Below are 22156 nucleotides of genomic sequence, written 5' to 3'. Positions count from 1 at the left end.
AAATTATACATCTAGCCGACAAATCAGGTGAAGAGCTCTTTATCTTTTCTAGCTTTCAAAAAATCGAAAGCCAACAAACAACGCTTTCGGTAGAGGGCCATGAAGTCTACTTTTTTCCTTTGTCTTCTCAGTATCATTCTTTCTCATTCTTTTCACCCATAATTCTTTATCAGTCTTGGTTTTTTCCCGTTGTCTCCAGGCCCCCTTCTCACTTCCGAATTCTCGGCTCCCCTCTCCGCCCCTCGGGCTCGGGATGGCCCCGGGGCCGCACCTGCCAGGAGATCGCTCGAGCCTGGCCCCACCAAGGGACTGGCAGTGACGTAGCAGGGAGGACGATGCCTGCGCGGCCCGCTGACGTCACTGCCGCAGCGGTCTCTAGCGAAGCCCATGAATGGGAACAAGGAGGGAAAAGCCAGAAGTGACCCCGCGGTCAGGGCTGAGGAGGGCTACTGCGCCGCGTGCTTTGGGTTTCTGGGGTCGGCAAGCCGGAACAGCGTCTCTAGCGCGGGATCAACCCACCCCATACCCTCGGGGCGCTGGAACGCACGAGTTTAGCGCTCAGGGGGATGCCCCGAAACCTTGGGGCCTCGTGCGCACGCGCCTTGGCTTGCGAGGAGCTAGGGGAGGGAGTTATGGCAGGGCGTGAAGAGAACTGCGGATGAGATAGATAGGGGAAAACGTTTGTCGGGAGGGGACTCCGACAGAGCTCTAGGGTGCGGAACACAAGGAAGGCTACTGTCGCTCTCGGTCGCTGACCAGTCTCCCTGGGCGCTACGGCGGCGCGGCGTCGTGACGTCACGGTGGCGGCAGCCGTGGTTGGCGCAGGGTCCGCGGCTGCAAAGTGTGAATTACGCCGGGCTCGCGCCGGCGGCGGAGTGAAGTCAGGCTCCAGGGGAGGGGAGGGGCAGGACTCCAGCGGCGGCGGCGGCAGCGGCCCGAGCTGGTCGCTGCTCCTGAGTGCCCCCGCCCCCTGGTCTGGTCGCTGGCTCCAGCCGTCTTTTCTTGCACCGCTTTGCTCCGGCCGTGCTCCACTCGAACTCTGCAGTCCGGGTACCTGCTTCTCTCGGCCGAGGAGCCCCAAGGCGGCGGGGTTCCCTCTCCGACTTTGCTAGTGCTGGCCCCGCTTGCACCCCGTCGCCCCTCGCCTGGAGCTAGGCGCGCGCCGGTCCTGGTAATTGGCGCCGCGGCCGCCGCAGAACCTTCCCGCCGGCGGCCCGAGCGGAGGGCTGGGGTTGGGGAGGCGTGAGCTCGGCCTCCCGGCCCAGGGTCGGCCCCCGCCCGCCCTGCCCCCGTCTCGGCCCGGAGCCCCCGAGCCGCGGCCCCCTCCCAGTGCAGGGGCCGGCGGCCGCGGCAGGGCGGGCGCCGCGCGGAGGCAGGGCGGGTGTATTCAATGGAAGTATGTTACCAGCTGCCGGTACTGCCCCTGGACAGGCCGGTCCCCCAGCACGTCCTCAGCCGCCGAGGAGCCATCAGCTTCAGCTCCAGCTCCGCGCTCTTCGGCTGCCCCAATCCCCGGGAGCTCTCTCAGGTAATCGCCGCCGCCGGGCCCACACTTGGGGGCTTCTCTCTTTTGTTTCCCTCTGCCCACCCAGCTTCACCTCCGCGACATCCCCCAGCCCGCGCATTGTCCATTGTCTGGGGATTTCTAGGCTGGCCTTTCGATCGGGGAGCCTTTTCTTTGAATCCTCCTGGCTGTCCCCCCTCAGTTCTCCAGCCTCCCCAAAACCCCACACTAGTGGGCTCCGGGATCCTCTCATCACACCCTCCCCAGGCCTGTCACCCTCCGTGCCCAGCAGTTTAAGCCTCAGGAATGACCGCCCTCCTCTTTTTCGGTCTGGAAGTTGAGTCTTTATTTCTTAGTTGTGGCCCTTGAGTACACCTGTGCTCCACCGCCTTGCAACATACCTGTCCCCCCTCCCATACACACACCTGTACGGGGTTCGCGCCTCTCCTCCCCCAGCTCCCGCGCACCCCGCGGCGCTCGCCTGGTCCTGCGGTTCTCTCTGAACAATAGGCCTAGATGCCCCGTTGCTGTCGTCTCCCTGACTCCTTCGTTTCTGTGGTTGGGCTGTACTGGGTATCAGAGGAAGAAGTCTGCAAAGTTCATAGCCAGGAATCAGTTTTGTTTTTAATTTGATAAGGAGATTTTAGGAGAGAAACTACTGATGTGCACTGATGGGAAGCCTTTGAGTGGTCCAATACCAGTTGCTCCTGAACATTTCTGTTTTTTTCCTGTGGTGATGCCGTTGGTCCACTTCCTTAGGTTTGGCTAATTTTGATTGCCAGACTTAAAACAGAGGGGTAAAAAAAATTTTGTTTACATCTGAACTGAATGCCTTCACTTTCTGCTGCCAGAAGTTATGGCTAAGGATCACTTTTAAAATCAAATTTTTCCTATTGGTTAATATTATCTTTTATGGGAGTGTATGTTCTCTCTCCAGTTGTATTGTATCTTGAGCAAGGGGTGTGTGTGTGTGTGTGTGTGTTTGCAGGTAGTGTGGACAGCACCTGGTAGTGTAATAAGTGTCTAGTAAATATTTGTCATTTACTTCTTTGCCTGAAGTGGTTGTAGAAGGAGCAAGAGCCTATATTTCGGTTTCTCTGTGAATCCTTTTTATCTAAACTAAAACTTATTTCACAGCACAAGGTAGTATGCTAATGAAGTCAGAGCAGACTTGTGAAAATTACTATAATGTGTCATTTAGAATAATATTACATGGTTATTTTGAAGGTTAGACCTGTGATCTGCCTTTTTAGTACCACTTAAAGCATGTTCAGATTCCAGAATTAATGTTGAGGAAATATTAATGCACTGCTGAAGAAGGTTTTTAATAGTAGTAGTTAAAGATTTTTAATGAAAGTAACGTTTTTCACTTCTAAATATTATTTTACTTCTTCAGATCAGCAGGCACATGACTAGCAACTCATTTCCAGTTATATCTGAATAATAAAGGCAATCACTGATTATTTATACAATTATAAATTATGAATAAAGTTCTTGTGCTCTCTGAGGAGAAAACGAATGAGAAGGAAGATTCCAAGGGATCAAAATGAAGCTGATGCCAGGGGTTTTTCCTGATGTCTTAATTAATCCACAGAGACCAATTTTAAGCTCCACTTCTTGGTTCATTTTTCTAGCCTTAGGTTTAAATGGGTAATGGAATTTTAAAAATATGATTGTGGCAGATGAAGCAAATATTGTAGAGTTACACCATATTTTACTAACCCTTACAACTTTTTAAAAAATTTCTGAACCCCAAAGTGAAGTATATAGGAACTTCTTAAACTTTGGACAGAAATTTTCCTCAATTAACACTTTTTCTTCTATTAACATTGTGGTAAATGTAAACTTAGTGGATGCTGAGATGGACATACTTATCATTATCAAGACTTTGCATATCATTTAATAATAAAGCATATGTTGATATTGGTTTCTTTAGGCCTAGATGGGAATTTGTAATAGGAAAAAGAAAGGAGACAGAAAATCTTGGAATCCTACCCAGAGCTTGTAAAATAAACATTTGGTTTAATCAAATGCTTTCTTTACCCTTAAATTTTTAGTTCCTAAACCTGAATGTACAGAAGTTATAAAAAGTTTAACAGGTTTTGTAATTTTTAAGAGGCTTAGGGAAAAAAAAACACTCCCCCTTTTTCTTCCCCCAAAAAAAGACTTTAAGTAAAATAATTACAGTTTTTGTACTTGAAAATATGCTTAAAACTGGCAACCTTCCTTTTCATTTCCTTATTGTCACGATAGTATTGGAGCCTAGCTCCTAGTAGGTACTTAATGAATATTTGTTGAATGAATGAATAGGTAATGAAATTATCTCTGAGCATCAGTTTTAAATATGAAGACAATATGGGAGCATGAAGGTACAGCACAAATTCTTTTATCCAAAACTTGGTTTGGAACTTGTAACTGCAGACCATAACAGTTCAAGTAATACACAGAAAAGACTGAGTGACCAACATTGATTTGGAGATCGTCTCAAAGCCAGTGTGTTTTAGGCAAAGTTCTGACACAACTTGTTTTCCAAGTAGCAGCAAATTTGAAGTGGGGTGGGAGGCTGCCAGAGTCAGTTCACACTGACAGCAGCAAAGGTTGACAGCAGACACACCAAAAGCCAGGGGTCAGAAGAAAAACTCTTCGAAGCAAAACTCTTCGAAGCCAGCAACTTTTACAAGCACCCTGGGACATTTAGTTCAGGGGCTTGAGTGTTGTACAACACAGTAAGTTTCAGTCAGAATAATGTTAATAGAGCCTGTTTTTTAAAGTTGAAAGATTTGTACTGTTTTTTGTTTTGTTTTGTTTTTTAAAAGATTTTCATGCCAAAGAGTTTAAGTATTGGTGCTGAAATGGACAAGCTTGAGTTACCTGAAAAATTCATTTATGTGGAACACCAGATCTTCTAAGGGTGCCAAGTAAATGAGGCGTTAATTTTTTGTTTTAAAGTAGGACGTATACTATTTCAAATGGTTAATATGAGTTTTTTGAATTAGTGAATGATAAACTAGGTGAAGCTTGTTCTTTGTCCTTTTTGGATGTCTATTGTTGAGAGCTGAGTTTAAAGATTCATGTTTGAGAATAACATTCATATTTGGAAAAAAAATATTGTGGAGGCAGAAATTGTGTCTTGTTCACCATCATATCTATGGTACTTTGCATAGGTAGGTTCTTGGTAGATGTGGAAGTTGAGTGAGTATATTGATGAGTATGCCAAAGCACTGCAGTTGGAATTATTCAGTCAGATTTTCTGTGCACTGGAAGCAAATCTTATATGGGTTAGAAATTTGAGTTTTAATTTTTAGAAATCTATCATTAATTTATATTGTTTCTAAGTTAGCATTTGTCTTTTTTTTTTAAAGAAATACTTCACAAATATGTACTCATAGAATACCTTCTTGTGAGTGAGGCTCCTTGTGTTATGTGTTGAGAATATGTAAGGAATTACAGGCTTAGCATCCCTACTCTGAAAATCCAAAATGCCCTCAAATGGAAACTTTCTGAGTGCTGACACGGAGACAGAGATTCTGCTGTTATTTTTTGCTGTTGAGCAGCTGATGCAGGTATTCTGGGGCTGCTACTGTGCTGCCTGGTTATCCTAAACACAGTATTTTCTCACTGTATTAATGGTATGTCATATTGTTTACCGTTAAGTTCTTTTGTGTGAATAAGTGTGAGAAGTGATTGCTTATCACTAGCATATAAATTCAGAGTCAGAAATGATGGTGATGCCAAACAAGTACGGATCGACCACATGGGTAATGAGATCGTCCACATGGGTGATGAGACGCCTTTGCTTTCTGGTGGGTCAGTGTACACAAACCTTGTTTCATGCACAAAATTATTTAAAAGAGTGTGTAAAATTACCTTCAGGCTATGTGTATAAGGTGTATATAAAATCTAAATGATCTTTGTATTTAAACTTGGGTCCTATCTCCAAGATACCTCATGATGTATACACAAATACTACAAAATCCAAAAAAGTCTGAAATCCAAAACACTCCTGGTCCCAAGCATTTTGGATAGTGATACTGAGCTTGTAGTAGTTTTTTGTTGTTGTTGTCTTAATCATTTGTAACACTGCCAGCCTAACCAAGTTTTCCTTTGTATGCATACCCTTCCTTATACACAACCATTTTTCAACTACAGTCATTATTTCCATTCTCTCTTTAGCAGTGTTCTTAGTATATGACAAATTATCCAGGTCCTGTGAGTGCCAGAATAGTTCAAAGCCCCTTTGATAAAAGTTGGTTCCTCCTTCAGGAAACTTACAGAATTGTGATAGAGAAAATGGTGTGATTATATGTGGGGTAATTATTATACTGGAGTTATCAAAGTGTTATGAGACGATAAGGAATGTATGCCTAAATTTCTGGTTTAAATCAGGGTTAGCCTTAAGTAATCATTGAGGCTTGCTTAGGCCGAGGACTGAAGGTTAAGCAGTTGTTTCTAGACAAATGAGTGAACGTAGCGGGAGGAGGAAGGAGGATGGCCCATGTGGATATGATCAGAGCTGTCCAGTGGAACTTTCTGTGATGATGGAAATGTTTTTGCACTATCCAATGATAGTCACTAGCCTTGTGTGGCTAGTGGGCACTTGAAATGTGGCTAGTATGACTGACGAAATGAATTTTTACTTCAGTTTTATTTAAATAGCTACATATGGCTAGCAGCTATTTAGTTGGCAGAGCAGAGGTATTGTCTTACTTAATAAACTAGAGTGAAGTCGTGTTAATCTATAAGCAACACATTCTCTGAATGTTGAACATTTTTTGTTTTTAGGTTTTTGTTGAGGTATGCAAAACTTTGTTTAATGAACACCTTCATGCATGCTTGATAAAATCTTTAAAATCACTAGGATGGGTCAAAAGGTAAGAACATCTTTTGACATTCTCAAAAGGATCTATACTTCGATATTACCAAAATATGTGACCCTATGTGTTTCATCTCCAATCATATATTATTAGACATTTTATAAACATTTTGCTACTATAGTAGATGTACTGTGGTACACTGAGTTTGTTTTAAATTGCAGTAAGCAAGTGTGCTTTCTGAAGTATTGCTTGTGCTGTTTGTATTTGCTCTTTTGTGAAATTTTATTTGCATGTCCCGTGCTCATTTATAAGGGCTCTTGTCTACCCAACGTCAATATATAAACGTGCATTATTCCAAATTACTGTTACCATAATAGTTGCCTCTTTGCAAACTTAGATACAGAAGCTGATACAGTGAATAGTGTGGCCAGTGAGTGGGATACCCCAAGGGAAGTGGTTATATTTATGAGACCTTCCTACCTGTATATTCTCAAAACACCTGTTTTGTTGGGACCTTGGCTTCATTTCTGTTTTCAGAAATGCTTCATACTTTAATTCTTCATACTAAATTTAATACTACCATACTTTAGCTTTCACTTCTGAGCTAATATGTGTTTATATTTCAGATACATGCTCAAATATAATATTAATGTAAATCCATAGTGTATTTGGAGTGGGAGTGTAGTTCTAACAGGGTGTTCAAATTTCTAGTTTATAGGTTGTCAGGAACACATTCAGTCTAGGAGATGTTGTTTATATGCTGAGATTTTACTGCTTTGTTGCTATGCCTAGAGTTCCATCAGCTGTACATGCTGTCTACCCAGGAATTCCTTCTTAAACACAAAAGGCTGCAAGAGGTAAAATATTAAGCCCTTCACAGAAGTTATGAAGAGGGAGGGTTGCCATTCATTCTCTTTGAGGCAATTTTCAACTCTTTTCTTCTTCTCTTCCCTCCTCTTCCTTCACTATTGACCAGAGCAGTTTTAGAGAATTGCGTTGTTTTCTGAGGATGAATGTAGGTGCAAGTTTGGGAAGAGAAGAGCTGAAGAGAGCGGGAGTGGACAAAACTTAGCTTCCTTCTCATTTTTCTCTAAGATCGTAAACAGTCATTTAACTGGATTAAAGACCTAGTAAATTTAGATGATGAAGAAGTCTTACTGCATGCAGGCCCTCTTAAGGAATTTAATTTTCTTTGTTTGATTTTATCGATCACATTTGTTTATGTGTTTATATAAAATCTATTTCTGATTTTGTTAGAAGTCTCTTGACTAAAGATCTTTTCAGATATAGACATTCTTAAATTCCCTGTGTTCATTACAAAAAGCTCCAATTCATTTTGAATCTTCTAATTTAAAAATAATTCAAAACTTTTAGATTCTGGCTATGAAGTTGCTTATCTTCTATGTTTAATTTGAATTGAGAGAAAATTTAGACTTTATTCTCTTCCACATTTAAGTGGCTTATTCTTGCCTAAAAGTAACATAGACTTTGTTGATTTTTTTATATTGTTGCCAAACATGCTTTTCAAAAGGTTATTCACAAATAAGTGATACTTTTGCATATTTGCATTCAGGTGTAAGTGTTCATAGGATCAGCATATGAGGAGAGGAACAAAAACTAGATTTGTAGATGAGCCTTCTAAACTTGCAGGGCTTTATTTTGGCTGCTGGTAGGTTCCTTTTATAAGGGACCTGTGCCACTGATTGTATGGTTGACATAAGAAGCATCTCCTGCTTATAATTTTCTTTGAGTAGCAATTTTGGATTGCTGCTCCATGCCTCCACCTGCTGGTCGGGATGGCTGTTCATTTTCAGAAAGTGATGGCTAGAGGGAGATGGAAAAGACCAAGGCAGGTCAAGGTAGAATTTGGGGGAGAAAATTAGTTGTTAACTGAGATAACTAAATTTAAGCAAAGTCCGCTTTACTTCTCGGAATTTTGAGTAGAACAAACTGTAGTTCAGGACCATATAAAGTACTTGGCAAATGGTGCTTAATAAAGATGCAGTAGTTTTGCTTTAGTAGCAATTATAATTACAGCGGACCCTTGAACAATGCAGGATCCAACTCCCTGTGCAGTCAAAAATTCATATATAACTTTTAATTTTTTTTTTTTTTTTTTTTTTTTTTTTGAGGCGAAGTCTCGCTCTGTCGCCCAGGCTGGAGTGCAGTGGCCGGATCTCAGCTCACTGCAAGCTCCGCCTCCCAGGTTTACGCCATTCTCCTGCTTCAGCCTTCCGAGTAGCTGGGACTACAGGCGCCCGCCACCTTGCCCGTCTAGTTTTTTGTATTTTTTAGTGGAGACGGGGTTTCACCGTGTTAGCCAGGATGGTCTCGATCTCCTCACCTCGTGATCCTCCTGTCTCGGCCTCCCAAAGTGCTGGGATTACAGGCTTGAGCCACCGTGCCCGGCCCAAATATAACTTTTGACTTCTTAAAAACTTAACTACTAATAGCCTACTCTTGGTGAGAAGCCTTACTGATAACATACACAGGTGATTAACACAAGTTTTGTATATGTATTATATTCTGTCTTACAATAAAGTAAGCTAGAGAAAAGAAAATATAGTTAAGAATATCAGAAGTAAGAGTTTACTATTCGTTAACTGGAGGTGGATCATCGTAAAGGTCTTCATGAACCTCATCATCTTCATGTTGAGTAGGCTGAGGAGGAAGAGGAGGGATTGGTCTGTCTCAGGGGTGATGCTTTGCAAGTTTTTTAAAATTTTCATAAATATTCACAAAATTTCTTAGTATATTTATTGAAAAAAATCTGCTTGTAAGTGGACCTTCGCAGTTCAAACTCATGTTGAATTGTTAACTGTACTTGTTTCTGTTTTTGGAGTAACTCCTATATGGCAGATACTTTTAATTGGTGTAGTATTTTTTTGTTTTGTTTTGTTTTTGTTTTGAGACAGGGTCTTGTTCTGTCTCCCAGGCTAGAGTGCAATGGCAGTATCTCGGCACATTGCAACCTCTGCATCCCTGCCTTAAATGACCCTCCTGAGTAACTGGGACTACAGGCATGCCCCACCACGCCTGGCTAATTTTTCTATTTTTTGTAGAGATGGGGTTTTTCCATGTTGCCCAGGCTGGTCTGGAACTCCAGGACTCGAGTGATCCGCCCACCTTGGACTCCCAAAGTGCTGGGATTACAAGCATGAGCCACCGTGCCTGGCCCAGTTGGTGTTTTTGATCTTTACAAAAACTCTATGAGATAAGTAGAGTTACTCCCATTTTTACCAAAGAATAAACTGAGTTTCCAGACATTAAGTTGCTCAAGGTATTATATGAACTTCCAGAAGGGCCTGTTGTGCTCCAAGACCTTCACTTTTAATCTGGCCTGCCTAATCAGGGCAGATGAGTGGACTACAGTTAGAATTTTGAGTCTACAAATTAAAAATTTTGTTGTCTTATGGATGTGGATAAGGAGAACAAATTTGACTAGTTATTTGAAGAAATAACTTTCATTCTGATCTTTTCAAATCATATCTGGATTATTTTGTTCTAAATGCCATGTTCTAGGAGGCTGTAACTCAGCTAAATTGATCTCTGAAGATAATGAGCAGTTGGTAAGGTGATTTGAAACCATTTCTCTGGAGGAAAAAAGTCTCAGATTTTAGCCAGCAGGGATATGGATGGAGATGGAGAGCTGGTGAGAGGTGACAGAGTATTGCTGTCTTCCAGGGTTTAAAGGACTGCCATGTGAATAAAAGGAAGAAGAGGGTTAATATGTTATAGATTTTGATTGGTTGTGTGTTCTTGATTGCTGTGCACTGTTCCTACTTTGTGTTAATGGTCTCTAATTGGAGAAGATATAAGTTTAAAGCTGTCATTTGTCCAAGGTAACACAATTAAGTAGTGGAAATGGGTTAAACTCTAGTTCATGCTGATTCTAAAGCCTGTGTACTCTCTTCTACTTCCTTTTGCCACATGGGAAAAGTACATTACTTCAGAGGGTAGAATAAGTACCAATAGCTAGGAACAGTAGGGAAATAAGGAGATCTTGTGTTTAACCATACTAGTAATCAAAGAAATGCATACTAAAAAATGTGATACTGGCTGGGCATGGTGGTTTATGCCTATAATCCCAACACTTGTGAGGCTTAGGTGGGAGGGTTGCTTGAATTCAGGAGTTTGAGACCAGCCTAGGCAACACAGAGAGATCCTGTCTCTACAAAAAAAAAATTAAAAAATTAGCCAGGCATGGTGACACGTGCTAGTAGTCCCAGCTAAGCTGGAGGCTGAGGTGGGAGGATCTCTTGAGCCCAGGAGGTCATGGCTGCAATGAGTTGTGATCACGCTACACTACACTGCAGCTAAAGTGAGTTTATAGCTTGAAGGTTACACATGCACAATATTAGTAAGATTTTAAAAATTAATACTTAAATTAGTATTTTTGCTTGATAATTTGCTTTTGGGAATCTATTCTGAGGACATGACTAAAAATGTAGATAAAGGTTAATCTTCAAGTTTATTCATCCCATTATCACTGTGAAAAACTGGAAACATAATTTACAAATGATTAAATAGATTATAGTATTATGTAGTATAGTATTTTTCATTATTTCTGTATTATGTCGGCACTTAAATGCCTTAAAGAATTTAAATGATATATAAAAATGTAGTTTACAAATGGCTCAATGGATTCTAGTATTATTTCTATATTGTGTACCCACTAAAATGATTTGAAGAATTTGAAGAATCTTTAATCGCATGGAAGAAATGCTAGCAACATAATTAAGTGAGGAAAAAACCCGAAGTATCTACAGATTATCTTAATTATGTTTAAAAAAAATAAATCACAAAATACATATATATCTATGTACCATGCATGCTTGCCAAAAAATATTTAAAAAGCTAGATGTATCCCAGAATGCTAACTGAAGCTATCTCTGGGTGGTGAAATTGTAAGTAATTTTTAACTTCTTTATAATTGTATGTAATTTTATTGATATTCTTGTGTTAACGTAAATCTCTTCTTTAACCAAATTAATTTAGGACTAATAAGTCAAGTGAGTTATATTTGGACCCAGATCTTTGGCAAAGCTGTTCATACAGGGTAGGCAGCTCATGAGATTATAAATTTTCAACCAGTGACTGTTGAGACAGCAGCTTGAAAGATATTTAGATAAGGATAGTCTGAAGGGAGTGACTGATTCTTCCACCTTCATGATTCTGTGTTTTTTTTTTTTTTTTTTGTAAGTCATATATATGCATGACATGACAGGTACACTTGCATAGCTCTGATTATTGTAAAGTAGTTTTACTTTCCATGGGAGATCCTGGGAGGTAAAATTAAATGTAGTTACTGTTTTGAAGAACAGCTATTTGACGACAGTTGGTGAAGAGATCTTTAACAATGGCACTGGTGGAAGGAAGAGAGAGACACTTAGGAGTTAGGTCCTAGGAACTGATTTGCTTTGGGAGGTAAAAAGTATTCCTACTTTTTTAGTTTGGAAAGACCAGGTAGATGATGAAGCTAGTAACAAAATTGCAAATAGGAAGAAGAGGCAGGTTTGTTTTTCTTTCTTCTTTCAAAAACAAATGTGTGTATTTGTAGAGGGGAGTTCTTAAGTTTACTTTGAATATGTAGAGTTCAAGTGTCTGAACATCCAGGTGAAGATGTCCAGTAGGAAGATTAGCACTAATGTTATAGTCTGACCTTTAGTACAAGGATTTTCAAACATTTTGCTCATATATCCCTTCAAAGAACTGGAAAAACAAAAAACTATGTACCTTCTCCCACATCTTGAGTTTTTCATCTGAGTTTTAATATCTGTAAATGATGTAATTTCTGGTGGTGGTGTTCAAATCACAATTTTAAATGTGTATGAGAGGATTTTTAACAATTCATTAAAAAATATATGAACAGACTTAATTTTAACAGAATTTTTTATAGTCTTTTTTTCTCTTTGAACTCTATTTTTGTTTTACTTTCTCTACCTATTATCGTAATGTATACTTTTATGCTGGAAAGCATTTTTGTCAAAAATCATGTTATATTTTCTCTCATTTTTGTTTTACTTTCTTTACATATTATCCTAATATATTCTTTTATGCTAGAAAGCATTTTTATCCGTTATGTGATATTTTTCTGCAACAAAAGGAAATTCATTCATGAATTTAGTAGAGGGGAATGAAAAGTGCTTTATTTTAATGGTCCCTCAGTTTTGAGTTCTATGGACAGTTATAATACAAAAATAGGAAAATTGTGTATGTCCATAATGCTCTGTGTCAAATTTATTTTGGACTGAGTTATCACTTTAGTCATAGCCAGTAGACAATCAAAACAACATATGTTAATTACAAATTTTAATAAGTATTAAAGTAAAATTTTGTCAGAAATGCGTTTTCAGTGGGATAGATGGGGCTGGTTTATTTCAATTGTTTTATCCATTTATAAATATTATTAGAAAAGATGGAGTTCTGCTTGATTCTGTTCCTTTTTTACTTTAATATTTGAAAGTATTGAGAAACCTCACTTATGAATTTAGTAGATGGTTATTAAAAAGTGCTTTATATTACTTTATATTAGTAGTATCACCCATTCTTCTAGGTTGTATGCATAAAACAAAATAATCCATAATCAAATTATTTTTAATACTTAGGTAGCAACTGGGTTTGATTCTCCTTTCATTTTCATGGAAGTGGTGACACCTTGATTTGAAAAAGAACCCTGAACTTAAAATAAATGTTAAAAAAAAAAAAAGAAAAAAAAAGGTGTCAGTGTTTTTAGAGTAATTATCTTTCTCAACATGAATATATTGAAATGTCCTTTTGGCCACCTGGATGTTTTTAGCCCAAAGACAGTACTCCACAGCAAGTTTCAGAAAGTGTGAGAGTTACAGTTTTCTTTTATGAAGTGGCAGAGGGGAAAGAGGTAAAGGGAAAGAGGAAGTGGAAGTAAAGGAAGACAGACATGCTGTTGTCAGCAGAATGGTTCTAGAAAACTGTACAGATGGAAATTGAGAATATAATCATCAGTTGTCTTGAAACTCTCCATGCTTGTATACTTCCAGGGGTATGCATGACCCAATTTGTAGACTGCTGGTTTACTGTATTCTCTTTGTTACTTGTTGCTACCTTGTTGCTGTATTTTACTGCTCTCCATAGCTATTCAGAAATAATACCTTATACATCTGTTATTTTTTTTCTAGGTTTTTGATTGCTACTAGTTCTGGGTTTCCATACTTCAGCACTCTATGGAATCAGAATGTCAGTGCTTGAAAGGGACTTTATAAATAATTCCATTCTCAACATTTCAGAAATTTAGCGGCTGAGGCTCAGAAGATGAAGTGATTTGCCCCAGATCACACAGTAAGAGAGTGGAGAAGTTAGGGCTTTCAATTTAGTTCTTCCAACTTTTAATCTGTTACTTTTCTCGCTATAATCCCTGCTTCCTTATAAAAGGATTGAGCTGTAGGAGTTCTTTTAGTTGCCGTCTTTCTTTAATGGACGTTATTTGGGTGGCATATCTTCTTTAATACACTGAAACAGTTTGTGGCACAGTAATCATGTGAAAAAGTTAAGAGTACAAACACACTCAGTTCTAAAAATATCTGAGTTACTTTTAATTAACATATAATCAGAGGTAAAGCAAAGTCATTATCAAAAGTATAATAGGTCATTTGGGAAGATAGCATTTGATTTGTTGAAATGTGATTTATGTGCAACTTAACCTTTTATAAAGAAAGACGTATCTCATTCACCTTTAAAAATTAACTTATGAATGAAGCCTTTTTCACCTTGGGGAACAAAAGTTAATATTCATAACATACAACAAGCTCACTCTCTAGCAGTGTTATGTATGAAATGGTGAGTAGTGGAAGTTTTTAGTAATTTAAATTTTTTAAAATTTTACTTTTTGTGTGAATTCTTCATAGTGAATATATATTTTAAGAAAAACAATGAAGTTTTTCTAAAAAGTAAAATGAAAAGATTCTTTACTTTTAACAAGGATAATACAATCAAATCCCCAAGAGTATAAGACTACTCAGTAGAGAATTAGCAAAAGACTCAAGCAGTTCCGAGAAGAAATATAAATGTAGCAAAACATGTATAGCTTATCTAGTAATAAAGGAAATGCAAGTAAAAGATGGTTTGGCTTTGTTTTGTTTTGGCAGAAGAGTACCTTCATATTGGTGAAGACTGACAAAATCCACTGTTGGGAAGGATATAAGAAAATGAGTAATTTTATATGTGGAGTTGGAGTATCATTGGAGTCAACCTTTTGAGAGGACAGAAGGTCTAGCTATGCAAATGAAAATTTTAAATTAGAATATTGCCCTTTCTGCAGACCTGGAATTTGTCCAAAGGGGCAATTGCAAAACTTTGCTAAGATATATGTATACAGATTTTTGGTAACAATTTGCAACATTGGTAATGATAGATATTTTAATTCATTTCAGTGCTTCTCTGGGAGGGGGGGGATAGGATAAATTATGGTATTTTAATTCGACAGAAAACTCTGTATCCAATAAAATAATGCCAAATAGCCATATTTGTCATAGAAAGATAGACATAACAATTTTGGGGGAAAAAACTAGTTGCCAAATGGCATGCCTGTCAATCTAACAGACATGCCATTTAATGCAGCTTTCTACATCTGTATTTTTGGATAAAATCATGTAAGATACTATATATCAATGTGTGAAAACATCCAAATCTGGAAGGTTATTCAATATAATGTTAACGGTGGCTATCTTTGGGTAGTGAGATTCCTGATAATTTTTACCATTTTCGTACTTATGTGATTTTTTTTTAAACAATGAAAATATACCCATTTCAGAAATCAACAAAGCTATTTTTTGAAATCTTCCCACTAAAAAAGTAACATGTCTGTTAGTCAGAATATCATATAAGTGGAATTTTTAAATTATGAAGAGACTGAGGTCTAGTTAGTTAATAGTTTAAATAAGTTACAAGTATGTGAGTTGGAAGTGGGTTTTCACTGCCATATCCCTGTGTGCCTGGCATGTAGAAGGTATTCAGAGGGTATAGTCTGTTAAAATGAAAGTAGAGTCATGTGTCACTTAACAATGAGGATACATACTGAGAAATGCATCATTAGGCGATTTCATCGTTGTGTGAACATCATATTTACACAAATCTAGATAGCATAGCCTACCACACACCTAGGGTGTGAAGATGGAGGCAGAGATTGGAGTGATGCAGCCACCAGCCGAGAACCTAGGGTGTGTGGTATAGCCTATTGCTTCTAGGCTACAAACCTGTACCGCATGTTACTGTACTAGATATGTAGGAAGTTGTAACACAATGGTAAGTATTTGTGCATTTAAACATAGAAAAGATACAGTAAAAATACAGTATTATAAATTTATGGGTCCACTGTTATACATGCTATCCATTATTGAACAAAATGTGGTTATTTGGCACATGACTATATAGGGTTATAATGTTTGGAGGAATACGCTGCATTCTTAATGAAAAATGAAGAAAATTAAAGTAAGTGTTACAGTGGATAGTTTACAAAAAACATTCTACCTACTTCAAAGCTAAGAAAGTAAACTTTCTGCTATCATTTAAATTAACTAAAATATTTGAGGGTTTCTATATGCCTAATATATTTGTAAAATCTATAATGTTATCAAGAAAAATTATGACTTAAGATCATAGAATATTACTATTAGAAGGTACTGTAAAGTTCCCATAACATACAGATCAGTAAGCTGAAACTAGAGAGGTTAAAGGACACACAAAGTCATTACAGAAATCTCTTTTGTTGCATGTTCCTGATTTTGACTATTTAGCCTTATGGAACACTTTTGGAACGGGCAGATTACCACTTTATAAGGCAATGCATTGTGTTTAATGGTGTAGTGGGGTTGAATAGTGTTTATCAACAATTCTTGTTCACCAGGAATCTCAGAATGTGACCTTATTTGGAGTATGAGTCTTTGCAAATGTAGTTAAGATGAGAACATATGGGATTAGGACAGGCCCTGAATTCAATGAGTGGTATCTCTGGAGTCCCAGAAACTCAGACACACTCAAGGAAGAAAATCATGTGAAGATGGAGGCAGAGATTGGAGTGATGCAGCCACCAGCCGAGAACACCAAGGATTGCTGGGAGACATCAGAAACTAGAAAGGGGCAAGGACGATTCTCCTCTAAAGCCTTCAAAGGGAGCATGGTCCTGCTGACTCCTTGATTTTGGACCTTCAGCCTTCAGAACTATGGGATAATATATTTCTGTTGTTTTAAACCACCTGATTTATGGTACTGTGTTACAGCCCTAGGAAACTATTACAGATGGTTTTGATTGTTTCAAATTTATTTGTTCATTTTTTCAGTCAGATTTATTGAGCACTTATTATATGCCAGGCACTCTGCTAGGCATTACAGAGATAAATAAGACATTGTTCCTGCCTTCATTCTTGGAATTTGACCCAGTAGAAAAAGTAGCTTTGTAAATAGACAATTACAATACATTTTGATACATGTTCTCACTAGAATAGTATATGAAGTTAAGTGATGGCACCTGAAGGTAGGAGAACCTGGAAAGTTTTTACGAAGTGAGATCTTTGTGTTTGGTTTCGAAGATAGAGTTTAAATCAGCCTCCATGGGAATTCTGTTTTATTCTGCCACTGCAGTGCCATCAGTCCTACCTAGTTCAAAGCATATTTAGCCGGCTGCAGTAGCCTCCTGTCACTAGAATTCTGCCTCCACTGTTTGGTTGAAGTAATTTTTAAGATGCAGTAAGATTGTGTCAGTCTATTCAAAACATCAGCGTGTTCTCATCACAGTAAAACACAATTCCAACTCCTTTTCATGATATGGCCCCACATGATCTGGTCCCTGCTACCTCTTCAATCTCTTCTCCTTTCACAGTGGTCTCCCTGCTGTTTGTGAACATGCCAGCTTTGTTCTCGTCTTTGTCTTTGCCCTGGCTGTTTTCTCAGACTCAAGCTCTTCCCATAGTTCCATGTCATTCAAGTATCAGCTCAGTCTTTGCAGAGGAGCCTTCATTGGCCATCCCCTTCAAAATAGCTCCCATCCCCCATCTATCCCATTACCTGTTACACTTTATTTATGACACACCTCACTAATTTGATTTGTATGTCTCTGCCTCGCATTCACTTCCACCTCACCCCCTACCTTCACCGCCATTGAATATATGGTCAGCAGACAGGAATCCTATTTATCCTATTGACTACTCTGTCCCTAGTGTATATCACATAGTAAGTGTTCTTTACAAAAGAATGAAGAAAAACTTACTCATTTAGTCTCATGCTTACCATGTCAGAACATATGTTACCATAACTTTCCTCTGGATGAATCCCAAATTGTATTCTTCCCACCTACCTCCTCCAAGATTCCACCTTCATCTTTATACCCTTTCTGAATTGCCCTTTGTAATATTGGAACTATCTTAATCTCTAAATATATAAATATAATATATGCAAGTCTTATTTAAGAATACATTGAAGTTTAGAACAGTAAGGTACCCAAAGTAACACAGCTATAAGTGGTATTTCTAGGATTTAAACTTAGATCTGTCTCTAACTAAAGCTCCTCTGCTGTGCTGTTGTGGAGGCTGATGTTCTTGGTAAGTGGGAGGTATAAATCCAGAATTAGAATAGGAGCCCAGTCCATTGGAATAGAAATAGCAAACATTCATTATTTGTTTCTATAAGAAGAACTGGGTGATATTTGTTAAAAGAACCTTTAAAAAGTAACTTGAATTTTTTTTTGGACTAAAGTTAATGTATGCTTGTTATAAAATACATGGAATATATGAAAAAATATAAAGTAGAAAGTAAAGACCATCCATAGTTCTTCCACTGAGAGATAACCACTCTTAACATTTTAGAATATTTTAATCAAGTATTTTTTGTGCAGAAATATTGTGATGATTTTTATGCATAAATCTTGAATTTTGAAATCATTTCCTAATGTAATTACTAGATCAAAGCATATTGTCAAATTTGTTTCCAGAAAGGTGATGCCAATTTATATTTCCAATATATTTAGTTTCCATTTCTGGAATTTGTTAAATATTAAACTTGTAATATATGTTTGTTATTAATTACCTGCTCTGTCTATAGGCATACCTCAGATATTGTGGGTTCAGACTATCACAATAAAGCTAATAATACAATAAAGCAAGTCACATGAGTCTTTTGGTTTCCCCATGCATATAAAAGTTATATTTGCGCTGCACTGTAGTCTATTAAGTGTACAGTAGCATTATGTCTAATAAAGACAATGTACACACTTTAATTTAAAAATACTTTATTGCTAAAAAAGGCTAACAGTCATCTGAGCCTTCATTAAGCTGTAATCTTTCCGCTGGTCGAGGGTCTTGCCTCAGTTGATGGCTGCGACTGATCAGGGTGGGAGTTGCTGAAGGTTGGGTGGCTGTGGCAATTTCTTAAAATAAGACAACAATGACATTTGCTGCATTGATGGACTTTCCCTTTCATAAAAGATTTTTCTGTAGCATGTGATAGTGTTTAATAGCGTTTTATCCATAGGCAGAACTACTTCTAAAATTGGAGTCAGTCCTCTCAAACCCTGCTTTATCAACCGAGTTTATGTAACATCCTGAATTCTTTGTTGTCATTTCAGCAGTGTTCACAGCATCTTCACCAGGAGTAAATTTCAACTCAGGAAACTACTTTCTTTGCTCATCAGTAAGAAGCAATTCCTCATTAAATTTGAGTGTTATATGGACAAGTTTCATGGCACCCCAGACAATTACAATAGTATCATTAAAGATCACTATCACAGATCACCATAACAAATATAATAAAACGTTTGAAATATTGTGACAGTTATCAAAATGTGACATAGAGATAAGAAGTGAGCAGATGCAGTTGGGAAAATGGTGCCGGTAGACTTGCTAGATGCAGAGTTGCCACAGACCTTCATTTTGTAAAAAAAAAAAAAAAAAAAAAAAAAAATGCAGTATCTGAAAAGCCCAATACAGCAAGGTATGCCTGTATCTTCTGTGAGTTGTTTCTATTGGCTCTTGTTTTTCTGTTGTCAACTTAGTATATTTTATATCAATTTTTGAATTATTTTCTATTGAAAATGAACATTCTATCATATTTGTGGGAAACTTTCCATTTTTTTGCCTTATTTTCAATGTCCTACCTGTACTGCCAAATGTTAACTGGTAAGTCTTTAGTTGCTGTAATGATGTAATAATAGGGGTAAGTTCATTATTAATAAAAGTTTTTAGTATTTTATAAATCTCCCACGTGTAAACTTTTTGTCGTCAATATATTAGTTTGATAAAGATCTTAATATATTGCATAGCTAATTGTCAGTAATTAATGACTAGTTATCTCTTCATGTTTTTAATATATGATAAAGGTGACAAGATAAATATTTTTCTAGACCTAAGAATGTGGAATGGGAGGAAAATTTTTTATGCATGTAACTGAATGTACTACAGAAGCATTCTCAGGGTTAAAGAAGTTGCCACACAGTCTCCCCCTAAATCAAGTATTCTTAATTTTGTGATGTTATAGTAAGAAAAATAGAAAATAAGACCCATTTTAGACAGATTACTTTTTTAAAACTTTTAAGTTTTTAAGGAGAATTTATATATCTTGGAAACATTTAAAGGGATTTTTAAAATAATATTAACATACAAGAGGACAATTTGAAGGTAAAAACAGAACACAGATTACCTGAAATCTGTAGAAACATCATTGTTCAGTTTAATGTTTTCTTTGTCTCACAATGAAAATTCTCCAAATTCATTTTTGGAGAAAACCTTTCTGGAAGTGACTTTAAGGATTTTTGTGGTTGGCCTCAGCTCATTTCTATTTGAGGTGTGGTTTTTCAAATTTTCTAGAGGTTTTCCACCCTCCTCTCCCCATCAGTGGTATTTTTAAATGTCTTTATTTTAATGTTAGGACACCTTAGAGCAGGATTCAAGTGGGCTGTGCAAGAAGAACCACTGGAAATAGAAAAATGAAACTTGAGGATTTTACTTGTATTTATTTTTAACTTTAATTTTTTGATCCTAGTTTTATTTATTTTCCATAGAGTGTTTGTGTATGTATATATAGATAGATAATAGATAATGAGATAGATAATAAATACATTAAAATTTTGGAGACTACTGCCTCAGATAATCTGTTAATTACTATGCATTATTTCCACCTCCTCCAAACATGGGAGTGGGGGAGCCTGTGTAGAAATGTTTGTAACACTTCAAAGGGTTCTTGAAGTGCACTCATCATACCCCTAGGATACCATGTATCCATAACTTTCTTTGCTTCCTGAGTCCAGTTGCCCTCAGCTTTTTCTCTACTGATTTATTTGACTTTATTAACGAACTCTGGTTTCAGTCTTTAAGGTTACGGCCTAGGATTAACTCTTAGCACAGCTGACCTTGTCCACTGCTCTGTTCTGATTTCAGTATGTTTGGTTAGAATATGTGATTCTTAAGAGTGGATACTGTTTATTTCACTTTCGTAAGCCCAGTGCTTCACGCAAAGTAGGTATTCAGCAAACATAGAAAGTGAATCAAACCGTTACCAAGTCCTGTCAGTGACCTAGTCCTACAGAGAGTCCAGCTGTCCGCTCTACCCACACTTCCTCCTTTTTTCTCCTTCCCACAATGCCACCCCTTTCTCTGCCATGGCATTCAGTCATTTCTGTTCTGAAGTACCATATGCCATCTCAAGGTGGCTACTGTTTTTTCTTAGGATGACAAAGGTTTTCTGGAGAGCTTCTTGAAGTGGTATAGCATTCACAGTCTCTCATATAAGCTGATGGACAGCAAGGTCAGAATGAGGGGCAGTTTTCCAGCCCTTGAAGACTTTACAGAGGTCTCTGGATTTCTCCTGGGGCCTTGTTTATTCTAACAGATTGGTCCCTGTTGAGTAGTGGGATGACTGTAGGCAGCCCTTATCTTTAGTAATCTGTGGGACATAACCCCAGGTCAACATACCCTTTTTGTTTTCAACATAAAAGTATGCAACTAGAGAGTACTAAGGCAAAAGGCAATGGTTGTGAAATTCTGCCTATTAGAAACTGTATCAGCTCATTCAGGTATGACACCATTGGTGTCCAGTAGAAATATACTGTGAGCCACATATGTAATTTTTAATTTTGTTGTAGCCATATTTTAAAAAGTAAAATGAAACAGATGAAATTAATTTTATTTAACTCACTGCGTGTAAAATTTTATCAATTTAACATGTAATCAAAATTACAAAGGTATATATTTTATAGTTTTTAGATAATAAGTCTTCAAAAGTCAGTGTGTGTTGTCTACTGGGAGCACATGTTGATTCTGACTATCACCATTTCAAGTATGCTATAGCTACAGAGGGCTAGTGATTCTCACTGGACAGCACAGCTCTAAAAATGGACATTTATGGTACATATTGCTAGGGAGTCAGGGGTACCACTTCTATAATTAGACCGATTTACAGTAGCAATATATTACAGGGTTATACACATTTCTTCCCCTTCAAAACAATTGTTTTGGGGAACATCAAGATACTGTATAAATTGGCTATATTTTTAGAGGGATTATATAGTTTCAAATATGAGAGGATGGCAAAGTTTTTACATTTATTTTGCTTTCTTTGGGTTGGGCTGTTTTAGTTTCTTGGTTTGGGGAGGAGGGAATTTTAACCTTAAATTGCTATTTTATGAGAAGCTATGCTTTTCACAGTGGGAACAGCGCTCATCCTTTTGATTTTTAGGTTAAGGGAAGCTTCATAAAGCTTTTTAGGTCTGTTTCTCATGTCTCCTTGCATTGAGGCATTATTTTCTCTAAAACATATACAAATAAAAAAGGTTTTAAAAATTCTATTATTTTTTATTTCATTTATTTATTTATTTATT

General features: G+C 37.8%; 1 protein-coding gene across 3 annotated transcripts in view; it reads left to right on the top strand.

Annotated features, from left to right (window-relative positions):
* The first annotated feature begins 410 nt into the window (after window positions 1–410).
* PDE7A (phosphodiesterase 7A) overlaps window positions 411–22156 on the top strand; it is a 126286-nt gene continuing 104540 nt past the window's right edge. Inside the window, exon 1 of one of the 3 annotated variants that reach the window (XM_031669593.1) lies at window positions 411–1528. In XM_031669593.1, the coding sequence (XP_031525453.1) occupies window positions 1391–1528 (138 nt within the window). In that variant the 5' untranslated portion in view covers window positions 411–1390. The remainder of the gene's footprint in view (window positions 1529–22156) is intronic. The other 2 variants (XM_031669595.1, XM_031669594.1) reach the window with 2 other exon arrangements.

This window comes from Papio anubis, chromosome 8 (genome assembly GCF_008728515.1).
Source record: "Papio anubis isolate 15944 chromosome 8, Panubis1.0, whole genome shotgun sequence".
NCBI lineage: Eukaryota > Metazoa > Chordata > Mammalia > Primates > Cercopithecidae > Papio > Papio anubis.
Note: the sequence above shows the minus strand (reverse complement) of the source record. Positions and strands in the feature narration are given on the sequence as shown.